Source organism: Mesoplodon mirus (genome assembly GCF_964341445.2).
Source record: "Mesoplodon mirus genome assembly, chromosome: X".
NCBI lineage: Eukaryota > Metazoa > Chordata > Mammalia > Artiodactyla > Ziphiidae > Mesoplodon > Mesoplodon mirus.
The window spans coordinates 139,923,343-139,936,476 of NC_138981.1; the positions used below are offsets into that span (position 1 = coordinate 139,923,343).

Here is a 13,134-nt window from a genome sequence, read left to right on the forward strand (position 1 = left end):
TAGTTGAGGCTCGTGGGCTCAGTAGTTGTGGCTCATGGGCTCTAGAGCAAAGGCTCAGTAGTTGTGGTGCACGGGCTTAGTTGCTCCACGGCATGTGGGATCTTCCCAGACAAGGGCTGGAACCCGTGTCCCCTGCAGTGGCAGGCAGATTCCTAACAATTGTGCCACCAGGGAAGTCCTGTTTTCTTTCTCTTTCTCTTCACCCTTTTTCTCTAATCATGGTCACTTTTTGTCTCTATCTGACTCTTTTGAAAGAATTAGAATAACTTTACTTGCGGAAATGAATGTTTCCTCGTCTAACCTGTGACTTAGAGACCTTTCCCCTCATGGCAGTGAGGAGGAAACAGAGGCTCCCATGGGTTGAGTAAGTGGCAGTGCTGAGGTCTGAACCATATCTGTCTCCCAAGTCTGTAGCATTTGATACTGCATCCACTCTCTACTTCTTGAAACACTTCCCAAATAATCATGAGGAGTGTGTGGCTCCTAAGAAACTAAGCTGAGGTTCGAGCTGAAATACTTTGTGCAAAACCAGTCAGCTAATAAGTGGCAGAGTCAGTATTTCAGCGGAGGTTTCTGTGAATCAGGGGCCTTGGCATTCTCCAGCGTCTGCTTTGTCTGGTTAAGTGGGAATGCTATTTATGAAAACAGTAAATAGAGGAGGAAGCATAGGTTTGGTGGTGGGGACAAAGATACATAGTTGAGTTATGTCATACCCATGCCAGGAACTTACCCAAATTTTACCTATAGGACGTGGCTTGCAAAAGAAAAAGGGAAGCAATTTAAAAAGCACAGCCTGTTTTGTAAATCGCACGTGACTTGGCACTGTTTTTCAGTTACTCTTACATTAACTTTCCTGTCTTTGTAAGTGCATAGTAAAAGGAGTCATGCGCCTGTAGTTATGTTCCTAACTATAAGATCTGCTTGATCCTTTTATAAGAAGGGAAGCACTGCTACGGTGATGTCATAGTGAGTTAATTTATTACCAAAGTTGGTGGGTCAGATCAACCTCCCATGACAAATATAGGCTGTAGTTTTAATTAAGCAGTTCTCTATAACCAGTCATTTTTAAAAATTACATTTTCCCAAACCTCCTCTTCTAGAAGTTACATGTCAATACTCCTTAGAATCATTGCAAACAAATTTTTTTGATATTACAATACCTTTCTATGCCCTTCTTTAGCAAACTGACTTAGATGGAAGCTCTGTTAGGACAAGGGATAGAATAAGTGAAGGCTGAACCAAAATTTTATTGTAATGTGATGGCTATCTCAGGGCTCATATTCTAAAAACACTTGTATATATAGTCTCTCATTCTTTTAAAATCCTTTATTACGAACTGGGGTCTGTGGTTTCTGTTTCAGGAAAATTTTGAGTCGAGAGTAAATGAAAGAATATGGTGCTCAGACTGTTCTACTTTTACACCAGGAAATGGGAGGTGTGATTCTGTTGTCCCTTCAGACTGTCCGATGCTGAAAGAAAAATTGGACGGCACAGTTGCAGGAAGGTCTCTTGGATGGTCCTCATTTAGACTAAAGTGTATCTTTTGGATTTGGCATTTAGAAGTTACTTTAGAAGTAATTAAGTTACCTCAGGGAAAAATGTAAATCAGGGTAAGGGGCATAGGGTTTGTATTTTAAGTAACGTGATTAGGCCTCATGGAGAAGGTAACAGTTGAGCAAAAACCTGAAGGAAGTGAGAGTTGGCCGTGCAAATATCTTGCGGAAGAGCATCGCAGGCAGAGAGGAATAGCCAGTGCAAAGGCCCTGAGGAGGAGCATGCCTGGAATATTTGAGGAAAAGGAGGAGAGCCAGTGTGGCTTTGGGAGTAGCAGCTTTTGTGGAGGAAATCAAGTGTGTGCTTTTGGACATGTTGAGTTTCAAATGTCTGGTAGGCAAGTGATGCTTACCTAGCCTGGCTTTGGTCTGTGACCAATTCGATAAGGAGCCTACACCAAACATAAATCCTCTATGTTGGGAGTTCCCTGGTTGCCTAGTGGTTAGGATTCTGGGCTTTCACTGCTGTGGCCCGGGTTCAATCCCTAGTCAGGGAACTGAGATCCTGCAAGCAGCTTGGCATGGCCAAAAAAAGAAAAATCATCTATGTCAACTTAGCATATTGTTTAGTTCAGCTTACATTTTCCTGAAGACTTTGTCAATGAAGGAAGCAGAGCATTAATTTCCATTCCAGCTCAAGCTCTTGTCTCCTTGTGAACAGGCAACAAATAGTTCATGGACCTACTGCCCTGAGGAGCACAGTATTAAGACAACCAAGTCTCAGTGTCAGGTACACAAATGGATATATGATTCAGCAGTTTGGGTAGAAGACTGAAACGAGCTTATTGAGTAGGAGTTGGGAGTGGCCAGTATAGAGGTGAGATTTGAAGCCGTGGAACTAAATGAACTCCTCTAGGGAGTAGGTGTAGATGGAGAAGAGAAAATGGCTGAAGACTGAGCCCTGGGCATGCCAATATTTCGAGGATGGAAAGACGGGAAGGATCCAGCAAGAGACTGGAAAAGAACAGCCAGGAAGTTAAGAGGACAGAGATGAGAAGAGTGGGAATGTGAGGCCAAGTGAAGATACTGTTTCAAAGAGGGAGCAATCGGGTAAATTGAGAACCAAAAATGCATCATTGGTGATCTTGACAGAAGCACTTTGGGTGGCACAGTATGGATACTAATCCATTTCAGATTCAGCAGTTCATCAACAATGGTTGTGGATGGAATGAAATGTAATGAATTATTATGAAGTACCTCTGATGTGCTAGGCATTGTGCTAAAAACATCTTGCAACTTTTAAAATACAAAACCCTGAAAAAGTACAGATGATGTTTATCCTTATTTAACTGATGAGGAAATAGGCTTAGAGGTATTAAAAATTTTACCAAGGTCATATAGCAGGTACAGAGATCACTCAAACAGTGCTGTTTATTTTCACCAACCGTTTCAGCCAGTATTTTTCTCATACTCTTTGCTGGGTACTGTTGGGCCTTACTCTTTACTTAGGAATATATTGGGTAGAAGTCCCAATCCAGATCAATGTGAAGTATGTTTAAGAACATATAGAACAAGCTAACTGGGCATAAGTCACCAGACCATACCATGCTGTGCACTGTTTTGTTGTAATACCAGATCTTTTGTATCCATGAATAATGGTCTGAGTACTTCACATCTTTAAACTTTGCCTCTGTTCAGTTTTTGGTAATCTTTTAACTAATCCTTTCAAATGTTACTTGGTGCTTGTCTATGATTTCCTTTTCAAAAATTGTATAACCATTTAGTGAGATTTTGTTTCTGTTCCCTGGAATGTAGTATTTAATTCTATTGCAGTCACTTCTATACAATAGTTTCCTCTGTAATAGTTCTACACTGCCATTCTTTAGTATCAAGTCTATTAACTTCCTTAGAAGCTGTCCATCAAAAGGCTTATTCTAAGAAATCTTGCTGTCTCCTTCTAATGCCTTCCTTTCTTTTGGAGTCCTCCTGGAAGAAATTATCAGGTGTTTCTGGGATAATAGGTTTTCCATTTTTTTCTTTCTATGCTACATTTCATAGCAGGGCTAGTTGTGGGCTAGGCAGCCTAGAATTAGTAATAAATTTTATTATTTAATTGCCGACTCCTGTAGTATTTCCCTAACCTAGTAAAATGTTTATACTTTGCCAATAATATTGTCATTAGGATGTACCTCTGTTCTGCCTTTAGAATCAGAGTCCCACGAGGACTGTATGCTGCTGTTATCTTTATATTTTCATGTCTGGGAGATACAGTTTAACAGCAGATTTTTATTTTTGTTTATTTGCAGATGTTCGTACACAAGCCATGTACCAGATGATGGATCAAGGTTTTGTAGGACTTATATTTTCCTGTTTCATAGAAGATAAAAATACAAAGGTATTGTGTGTGTGTGTGTGTCTATGTGTGTGTGTGCACATGCGCACACGTGTGTGTATAAACACACAGACACGGAGAATAGAGAAAAATCTTTTTGCAATTTTAATAGGGTGGCCAGGGAAGGTTTCAATGAGAAGGGTCATTGAGTCAGGACCTGAAGAAAGTGAGGGAGCAAGTCTTGTGGATTTCTTGGGGGAAGAGCGTTCCAGGCAGAGGAAATAGCCAGTGAAAAGACCCTGAGGTGAGTGTGGCATGTTTAGGGGTCATCGAGGAAGTCAATGTGGCTGCAGCAGAGTGAGGCAGAACATGACTACATGTCCCAGCTTGCCTCTGTCAGTCCCAGTTCCACCCATGGTCCCAGTCTCCTATTCAGTTAGCATCTTTCCTTCTTGGAAGTGTCTTGGTAACATGGTGACCAGGACATGGTACCATGGTACCATGGTAACTCTTTGCATGGTAACTCATGTGGTCATCCTACAGTGAGGTCTGGAAGACAACTGGCGGTGGGGCTGGGGGGACAGGGAGGGAGGGGGTGCAGAGTCCATGGCGTCCGTGAAACCAGTTAGGAAGCAACTGTAGTAATCTAGGAAAGAGATGATGGATGTTTGACCACGGTGGTAGGAGTGGAGGCTAACAGTAACAAGTGCTACCATTTATCACGTATTGTATGGCACTTACTCTTTAGGTGTTTTACATAAATATACTCGAACCCTGACAACAACCTGTGAGGATTATTATTATCAATTTTTATGGATAAGCAAACCGAAACTCAGAGAAGTTAAGCAGCTCAATCAATGGCTAGTCTCTATTTAGAGTGCTTCTGTTTGAATTTTATGTTCAGATCAAGAGGTTTTACTATGTTTCACTTCAAACAAAAAGAAAATTTAACACCGCAAGTATGAATTTTGCCGATTTACCAAGTGTGTCCTCCTATTGTTGAGTACATTAGTTATATTCTCAGAATCTATGTTAATAACGAATATTCTTCATAAAATCACTCTTTTCTGAAAACATTAAAGTTTACTATCTTGAACTTCATACTTCATTTGAAATGCTTCTGGCTTTGTCATCGTAAATTTATTGTCAATATAAATAGTTGTTGCATGAGTTTGTCAGCTTCCAGAAAAGGAGTTTGAATGGTCTCATTCTTAGTTTCTTGGTTCTCATGTTTGTGAGCAATTCTCTGCTGTCACATGAACAGATGTTTGATGGTGGCCATCTCATGTTGACTGAGTATTTGATCCTTCTTACAGAAACTGATTTATGCATAGTCTATCTTTGGAGTCTCTTCTAACCTTCCACTCCCAGAGGGGCCTTTGAGTTTTAGGTTAGAGTCCACTAAATTGCTATACCTTTTTCAATATTAATCCTCTGTGTGACCTTTCTTTTTTTCTTTTTTCTTTCTTTTTTTAGACTGGACGGGTACTCTACACTTGCTTTCAGTCCATACAGGCCCAAAAGAGCTCAGAGTAAGTATGACAGAGATATATGTATGTATTGGTGGGTTAATCTCCAGTCCAGGGAATTGATTGTTTTATTCCATTTTATTTCTCTCATTAGTAAGACACTAAGAATTCTATAGTCTGCTTATACATGTGAACATCTCTGTGAGGAATTAGAATCTCTTTAGCATCTCGGATATCAGGGATCTAGAAAGCTAGGATCATATAAGCAAGGAGTCTGTTCATTGCAGTTCCATCACCACAGCCCTGTCCCACATTTCCTTTCCTGCATTATTCTAAACTGAGTTGCACTGTTACTTTCCCTTTCTCTGATGAATTGTAAAACAAAGGCTGAGTGTGCAGAGTCTTATAGAGTTGTATAAGCTCTTGTCTTTGTTGTGCCATAAACTTGATTTTAGAATTACAGTATCTCATTTAAATGTCTGCATAGCTTAATTTCCTCATTTAAATTCAATTCAACCTAAATTAGCAAATACAGTAACTACTATATGCCAAGCACCATGGTAGGCACCAAGGAGGCAGAGATGAAAGCCAACTTCATTATCTAATTGGGAGACAGAAACAAAGAATGCCGTATATTTTCTTCTTATAATATTTGTCAATTTATTATGATAGCATTGTTTGAAACAGCAAAGAATTGGGGAAAATAACAGATGTCTGTCAGTACAGAACTGATTAAATAAATTATGATGCATCTAAATTATGGAATAATATTCAGCTATTAAAAATATGATGGGAATTCTCTGGCGGTCCAGTGGTTAAGACTCTGTGCTTCCACTGCAACGGGCCTAGGTTCAATCCCTGGTCGGGGAACTAAGATCCCACATGCCGCATGGCGCGACCAAAAAAAATAAGGACGCTCAGTAGTGATACATAAATATCTCCAAGATACACTGTTAAGTAAAAAAGGCAAGGTACAAGAACAGTCTGTATAGAACGCTACCATTCATATAAGGATATGGAAGAGAAATATATGCATGACACACCAGTGTACTTGCTTGGAAATACACAGAATATCTGGAAGGAAACATCAGTCACCTCAGCAGAGAGGAAGTAGGAAGGAGGTGTGGAGACTTAATTGTACCTTTACATAGCTTTGGAATGTTGAACCATACACAAGTGTTAATTTTTAAATTTTTCATCAAAGTAATAGATGCATGTGCATAAAAATATCAGATGGCACAGAATTTATGAGAAATACTGTCACTCCTCAGGGGGAACCACTTCTTTCTCCCAATTTCGTTTTTAGTTCTTCTGTTGTTTACTTTGATATCTCTAAATAATATACTTTTGATACTCTTTCTTGATTTACTAATTTTAGATATTAATTATTCTTCTTATTATGTTATCTTGGTCTCACAAATGAGGATTTAGTTCACACCACCCCATCTCCATTCTGCCCAATGTAGTTATATTACTACTTTTTGTTCTTCTGTTGTTACTTTTCTAATCTTAAATAAAGTTTGCCCCTTTATTTATCCTATCAACAACAGACAATAGACAACATCTCTTGGCTCCCTAGTGTTACTTGCAGTTTTACCATAAACCTTTATATTTTCACAGTTTCAAAAATCTGTGTTCTATGTTGTAATCACAATTGTGTTTTCTGTGCTTTGTGTACTAGTTGATTCTAAGAATAGAAAACAAAATGCTTATATTGTTATGATTATATAAGTATCATTCCATGTACAACCGAGCACTATAAAGTAGTATACTATGATTCCATTTCCTTTCCTGTATAGCTTTTTGCTTTTTCATGGGGTTTTGAATGGCTTTTTTCTCCCTTATTTCTCTGACTTTGTCACCTCCCTGAGTTCCAGATTCCTAGGATCGCTCCCTAAAGCCCTCCATCTTCCTACACTAATCAGGTCTCAGCTGATGTCCTGGGGCTTTCCTTCATTATTCTCCTGGGTTGGATCCATTGTTGTCTGGATTTCATGTCATTTTTCTTGGTTCACTCTGTCATTTTGCTGTTAAAGGCGCTCTAGTAACTTCCTAAGAAAGGTGTGCATTTGAGCTAAAACTTCTGCGTCTGTGCTTGCCTGAAAATGCTTCTATTCTTCATTAATAACCCTAATGGATAAAGAATTCTAAATTGACATTTTCCCCCTCAGAACATTAAAATTGAAAAAGTGACATCAAGAGAGAAAGTGACAAAAGAGAGAGTGACATCAACAAAAATGGCAGAGTAGGAAACTTCAAAAGTCCTCCACAGGGCTTCCCTGGTGGCGCAGTGGTTGAGAGTCCACCTGCCGATGCAGGGGAAACGGGTTCATGCCCTGGTCTGGGAAGATCCCACATGCTGCGGAGTGGCTGGGCCCGTGAGCCATGGCCGCTGAGCCTGCGCGTCTGGAGCCTGTGCTCCGTGACGGGAGAGGCCACAACAATGAGAGGCCTGTGTACTGCAAGAAAAAAAAAGTCCTTCACAAAAGCAGCGAATAATCTGGCAAAAACTGTCAGAATCAACTTTATTGGAACTCTAGAAACTAATTAATGTTTTATAGCAACCCGGCAAATACTAAATCAAAAAAAAAAAAAAAAACACCAGAATCTCAGCGTTTAAGTAAATCTCTGTCAAGTCACTAGATGGCTACTAAGCTACCAGGACAAAGACCTCAGTGGCCACATATAACAAAGAATATAGACTATAAAAAATTAGGAAAGTCAATAAACACACAAACAAAATCAGATAAAACAAGCAGCAGCAATAAACCCTGGGGAGGGGGTAGAATATGATTTCCATAGTTAAAATATTCGAAATGTCCAGTTTTCAACAACAACAAAAAAGGCATTCACAGAAACAAATTATGGGCTGAAAGCAGGAAAAAGAAATTAATAAAAACATTCCTGGAGGAAGCCAAGATGTTGGGCTTACTAGACAAAGACTGTCAATCAACTATTTAAAATATTCTCAAAAAGCTAAAGGAAATGATATACAAAGAACTAAAGAAAACCATGAGAATGATAGAAAATACCTAATAGAAAATATCAATAAAGAGAGAAATTATAAAAAGGAACCAAATAGGAATTCTAGAACTGAGAAGTACAATAAGGGAAGTGAAAAATTCACTAGATAGGTTCAACAGCAGGTTTGAGAAGACGAAAGAAAGAATCACCAAACTTCAAGCTAGGTGATTTGTATACATTTTCTGCCCCTTTCTCTGTCTCATCCTCTACTGGGACTCCTGTTATGAGTACACTTAGAGTGTTTTAAGATGTCCCACAGGTCTCAGGCTCTTTATTTTTCTTCATTATTTCTTTCTTTCTGCTCCTCAGACTGGGTAATGTCAATTCACCTATCTTGAAGTTTGGTGATTCATTCTTTCATCTTCTCAAACCTGCTGTTGAGATGCAAGAGGGAAGAGATATGGGAACATATGTATATGTATAACTGATTTCACTTTGTTATAAAGCAGAAACTAACACACCATCATAAAGCAATTATACTCCAATAAAGATGTTAAAATAAATAAATAAATAAGAACTCTGGGGGAAAAAAAAGAAATGATGGTCCAAAACATCCCAAATTTGTGACAGGCATGACCAATATACATCCAAGAATCTCAACTCCAAGCAGGATAAACTCAAGATGATCCACACTGAGATATAATCAGTGTCAGAAGCCAAAGACAATCTTGAATGCAATAAGAGAGAAGTGACTCATTACATACAAGGGATTCTCAGTAAGATTGAGGGGCAGTTTCTCATCAGAAACCAGGGAGGCCAAAAGGCAGTGGGCTGACATATTCAAATACTGATTTAGGAAAACAAACAAACCCAACAACAACAACAGCAGCAACAACAAGAAAACAACTACCAAGCAAGAATTCTGTATCTGGCAAAACTATCCTTTATGAACGAAAGAGATATTAAGACATTCCCAGGTAAACAAAAACTGAGAGAGTTTTGTCACTAGTAGACCTGCCCTATGAGAAATGCTACAGGGAGTCCTTCAGGCTGAAATAAAAGGACACTAGACAATAACTTAAATCCACACAAAGAAATAACACCAGAAAGGTAACTATATAGTTAAATACAAAAGTCAGTATTAATGTATTTTCAGTTTGTAACTCCCTTTTCCCCCCTTTGTGATTCAAAAGACAACTACATAAAGCAACAGTTAGAAATCTAAGTTGATAGACACATTGTATAAAGATGTAATTTGTAATAATAACACAAAAGTATGGGAATAGAGCTATGCAGGAACATTGTGTATTTGATTAAAACTAAGTATTAATTTGAACTAAAGTGTTAATTGTAATTTCCAGGGAAACCATTAAGAAAATAGAGATATATAGTAGAGAGAGAAAGGAAGGAAGGAAGCAAAACAGTATACTAGAAAATGTCTTTCTAATACAAAAGGTGGTAAGGAAGAATTGAGGAACAAAAAATGATATACGACATAACAATTATAAACATATATGCACCTAACAAAAGAACCCCAAAATGTATCACAAAAATTGACAGAACTGAAGGGAGAGGTAGACAGTTCAACAGTACTAGTGGGAGACTTCAACACCCCACTTTCCTTAAAGGATAGAACAATTAGAAAAAAAATAATGAAACAGAAGACTTGAACAACACTATAAACAAACTATACCTAATAGTCACATACAGAATTCACCCAGCAACAGCTGAATACACTTCCTTCCCAAGTGCACATAAAACATTCTCCAGGATAAACCACATGTTAGTTCACAAAACAGGTCTCAATTTTTGAAGACTGGAATCATACAAAGCATCTTCTACAAAAATGGAATGGAATCTGAAATCAGTTACAGAAAGAAAGCTGGAAAACTCACAAATATGTGGAAATTTAAAAACATGCTCTTAAACAACCAGTGTTTAAGAGAAAGAAGAAATCACAAGATAAATTAGAAAATACTTTGAGACTAATGACAATGAAAACACAACATACCAAGATTTATGGGATGCAGCAAAAGCAGTGCTCAGAGGGGAATTTATAGCTATACATGCCTACTTTAAAAAAGAAATACCTCAAATCAGTATTTAAGGTATTTCTAACTACACTTTAAGGAACTAGAAAAAGAAATGCAAACTAAATTCAAAGCAGTTAGAAGGAAGGAAATAATAGAGTGAAGACAAACAAAATAGGAAATACAGAAACAATAGAATCAAAGAAACCAAAAGTTAGTTCTTTGAAAAGATCAACAAAATTGACATATCTTTAGCTAGACAGACAAAAAGATGAGAGAAGAACCAAATAACTAAAATCTGAATTAAAAGTAGGGACGTTACTACCAACTTTACAGAAATAAAAAAAAATGGTTATAAGGTAAAACCAAACAATTGTTAGATAACCTAAATGAAGTGGACAAATTCCTAGAAACACACAAATTGTCAAAACTGGCTCAAAAAGAAATAGAAAACCTGAACAGACCTATAAAAATTAAATAGATTGAATCAGTATTCAAAAACATCTCAACAAAGAAAACTCCAAGACCACATGACTACACTGGTTAATTCTGCCACACATTTAAAGAAGGATTAACACTAATCCTTCTCAAACTCTCCAAAAATAGAAGAGAATGGAGCACTTCTAACTCATCTTTGAGACCAGTATTACCCTGATACCAAAGCCAGACAAAGATATCACCAAAAAAATATTACAAAGTGATATTCACTATGAATACAGATGCAAAAATCCTCAACAAAATCCTACCATACTGAATCCAATAGTGCATTAAAAGGATTATACACTATGATCAAGTGGGATTTATCCCTGGCATAGAAGTGAGGTTCAACATAAGAAAATCAATTGATTAATATTCCACATTAATAGAATGAAGGAAAAAGCCCACGACTGATGCACAAAAAGCAAAATTTCAACATCCTTCCATTATAAAAACACTCAGAAAACTAGGAATCTAGGGAACATTCCTCAACATTTTGGGGCTTTTATGAAAACCCACAGCTAACAGTTTACTCAGTGGTGAAAAGCTTTCTCCCATAAGATGAGGAACAAGACAAGGATGCCCACGTTCACCACTGTTATTCAATATTTTACTGGTAGTTCTAGCCAAAACAATTAGGCAGAAAAAGAAATAAAAGGCATCTAAATTGGAAAGTAAGAAGTAAAACTATGTATTTGCAGATCATGTGATCCTATATATAGACAATCTGAAAGAAAGCCCCCAAAGCTACTAGAGTTGATAAATGAGTTCAGCAAGGTTGCAGTGTTCAAAATCAGTGCACAAAATCAGTGTGTATTTCTACACACCAGCAATGAACAATGTAAAAAATAAAATTAAATCCAATTACGACAGCATACAAAATAATAAAATACCTAGGAAAAAATTTAACCAAGAATGGGAAAGACTTTTAAAGTTAAAACTAGAATACATTGGTGAAAGAAAAAACACCTAAATAAATCAAAAGATTTCCCTTGCTCATGGATTGGAAGACCCAATATTGTTAAAATGACAGTACTTCCCAAAGATCCAATAAAATCTGTATTAAAATTCCAATGGCCCTTTTTACAAAAATGGAAAAGATGATCCTAAAATTCATAAGGAATTGCAAGGTGCCCTGAATAGTGAAAATAATATCGAGAAAGAAGAATAAAGTTGGAGGAATCACACTTACAGATTTCAGAACTTACTACAAAGCTTCACTAACCAAAACTTTGTGGACCTGGCATAAGCAGAGACACAGAGACCAATGGAATAAAATTGAGAGTCCACAAATAAACCTGCATATCTATGGCCAACTGATTTTCAACAAGGGTGCTGATGTCATTCAATGAGGAAAGAAGAGTCTGTTCAACAAGTGGTGCTGGGACAACTCGTTATCCACATACATTATATATAAAAATAGGCTCAAAATAGATCAATGACCTAAATGAGCTAAAACTATAAAATGCTTATAAGAAAACATAGGGGTAAATCTTCATGATGTTGGATTTGGTAATGGAATCTTAGATATGACACCAAAAGCATGAGTAACAAAAGAAAGCAGATAAATTGGATTCCATAAAAACTAAAATCTTTTGGGCTTCCCTGGAGGTTCAGTGGTTAAGAATCTGCCTGCCAATGTGGGGACACGGGTTCAAGCCCTGGTCCGGGAAGATCCCACATGCCGCGGGGCAACTAAGCCCATGAGCCACAACCACTGAGCCTTTGCTCTAGAGCCCACGAGCCACAGCTCCTGAAGCCCATGTGCCTAGAGCCCATGCTCCACAACAAGAGAAGCCACCACAATGAGAAGCCTGTGCACCACAAGGAGGAGTAGCCCCCACTCGCTGCAATTAGAGAAAGCCCATGAGCAGCAACAAAGACCCAACACAGCCAAAAATAAATAAATAAATTTATAAGAAATAAAACAAACACTAAAATATTTTCTGCATCAAAAGACATTATCAAGAAAGTGCAAGGACAACCTACAGGATAGGAGAAAATATATGCAAATCTTAATATCTGAATGGGTCTAGTATCCGGAATATATAAGGACCTCTAGCAGCTCAGCAACTAAATGACAACTCAATTTAAAAATGGGCACAGGACTTGAATAGACATTTCTCCAAAGGAGATGTACAAAAAAGGCCAACAAGCACACGAAAAGATGCTCAACATCATTAGTCATTTGGAAAATGCAAATCAAAACTATAACAAGATACCACCTTATATTCACTGAGTTGACTATAATTTTAAAAATGGAGAATAACAAGTGTTGACAAAGATGTGGAGAAATTGGAACCTACAGACATTGTTGGTGGGGAATGTAAAATGGTGAGGCTGCTGTGGAAAACAGTTTTTTGGGGGGA

At 37.7% G+C, this 13,134-nt stretch overlaps 1 protein-coding gene across 5 annotated transcripts in view; it reads left to right on the plus strand.

Annotated features, from left to right (window-relative positions):
* The window catches only part of BRCC3 (BRCA1/BRCA2-containing complex subunit 3), an 84,087-nt gene that overhangs the window by 11,653 nt on the left and 59,300 nt on the right, over positions 1-13,134 (plus strand). For all 5 annotated transcript variants that reach the window (XM_082610278.1, XM_082610279.1, XM_082610277.1 and 2 more), the window contains 2 exons: positions 3,800-3,888; positions 5,302-5,357. In XM_082610278.1, coding sequence (XP_082466404.1) covers positions 3,800-3,888; positions 5,302-5,357 — 145 coding nt within the window. The remainder of the gene's footprint in view (positions 1-3,799; positions 3,889-5,301; positions 5,358-13,134) is intronic.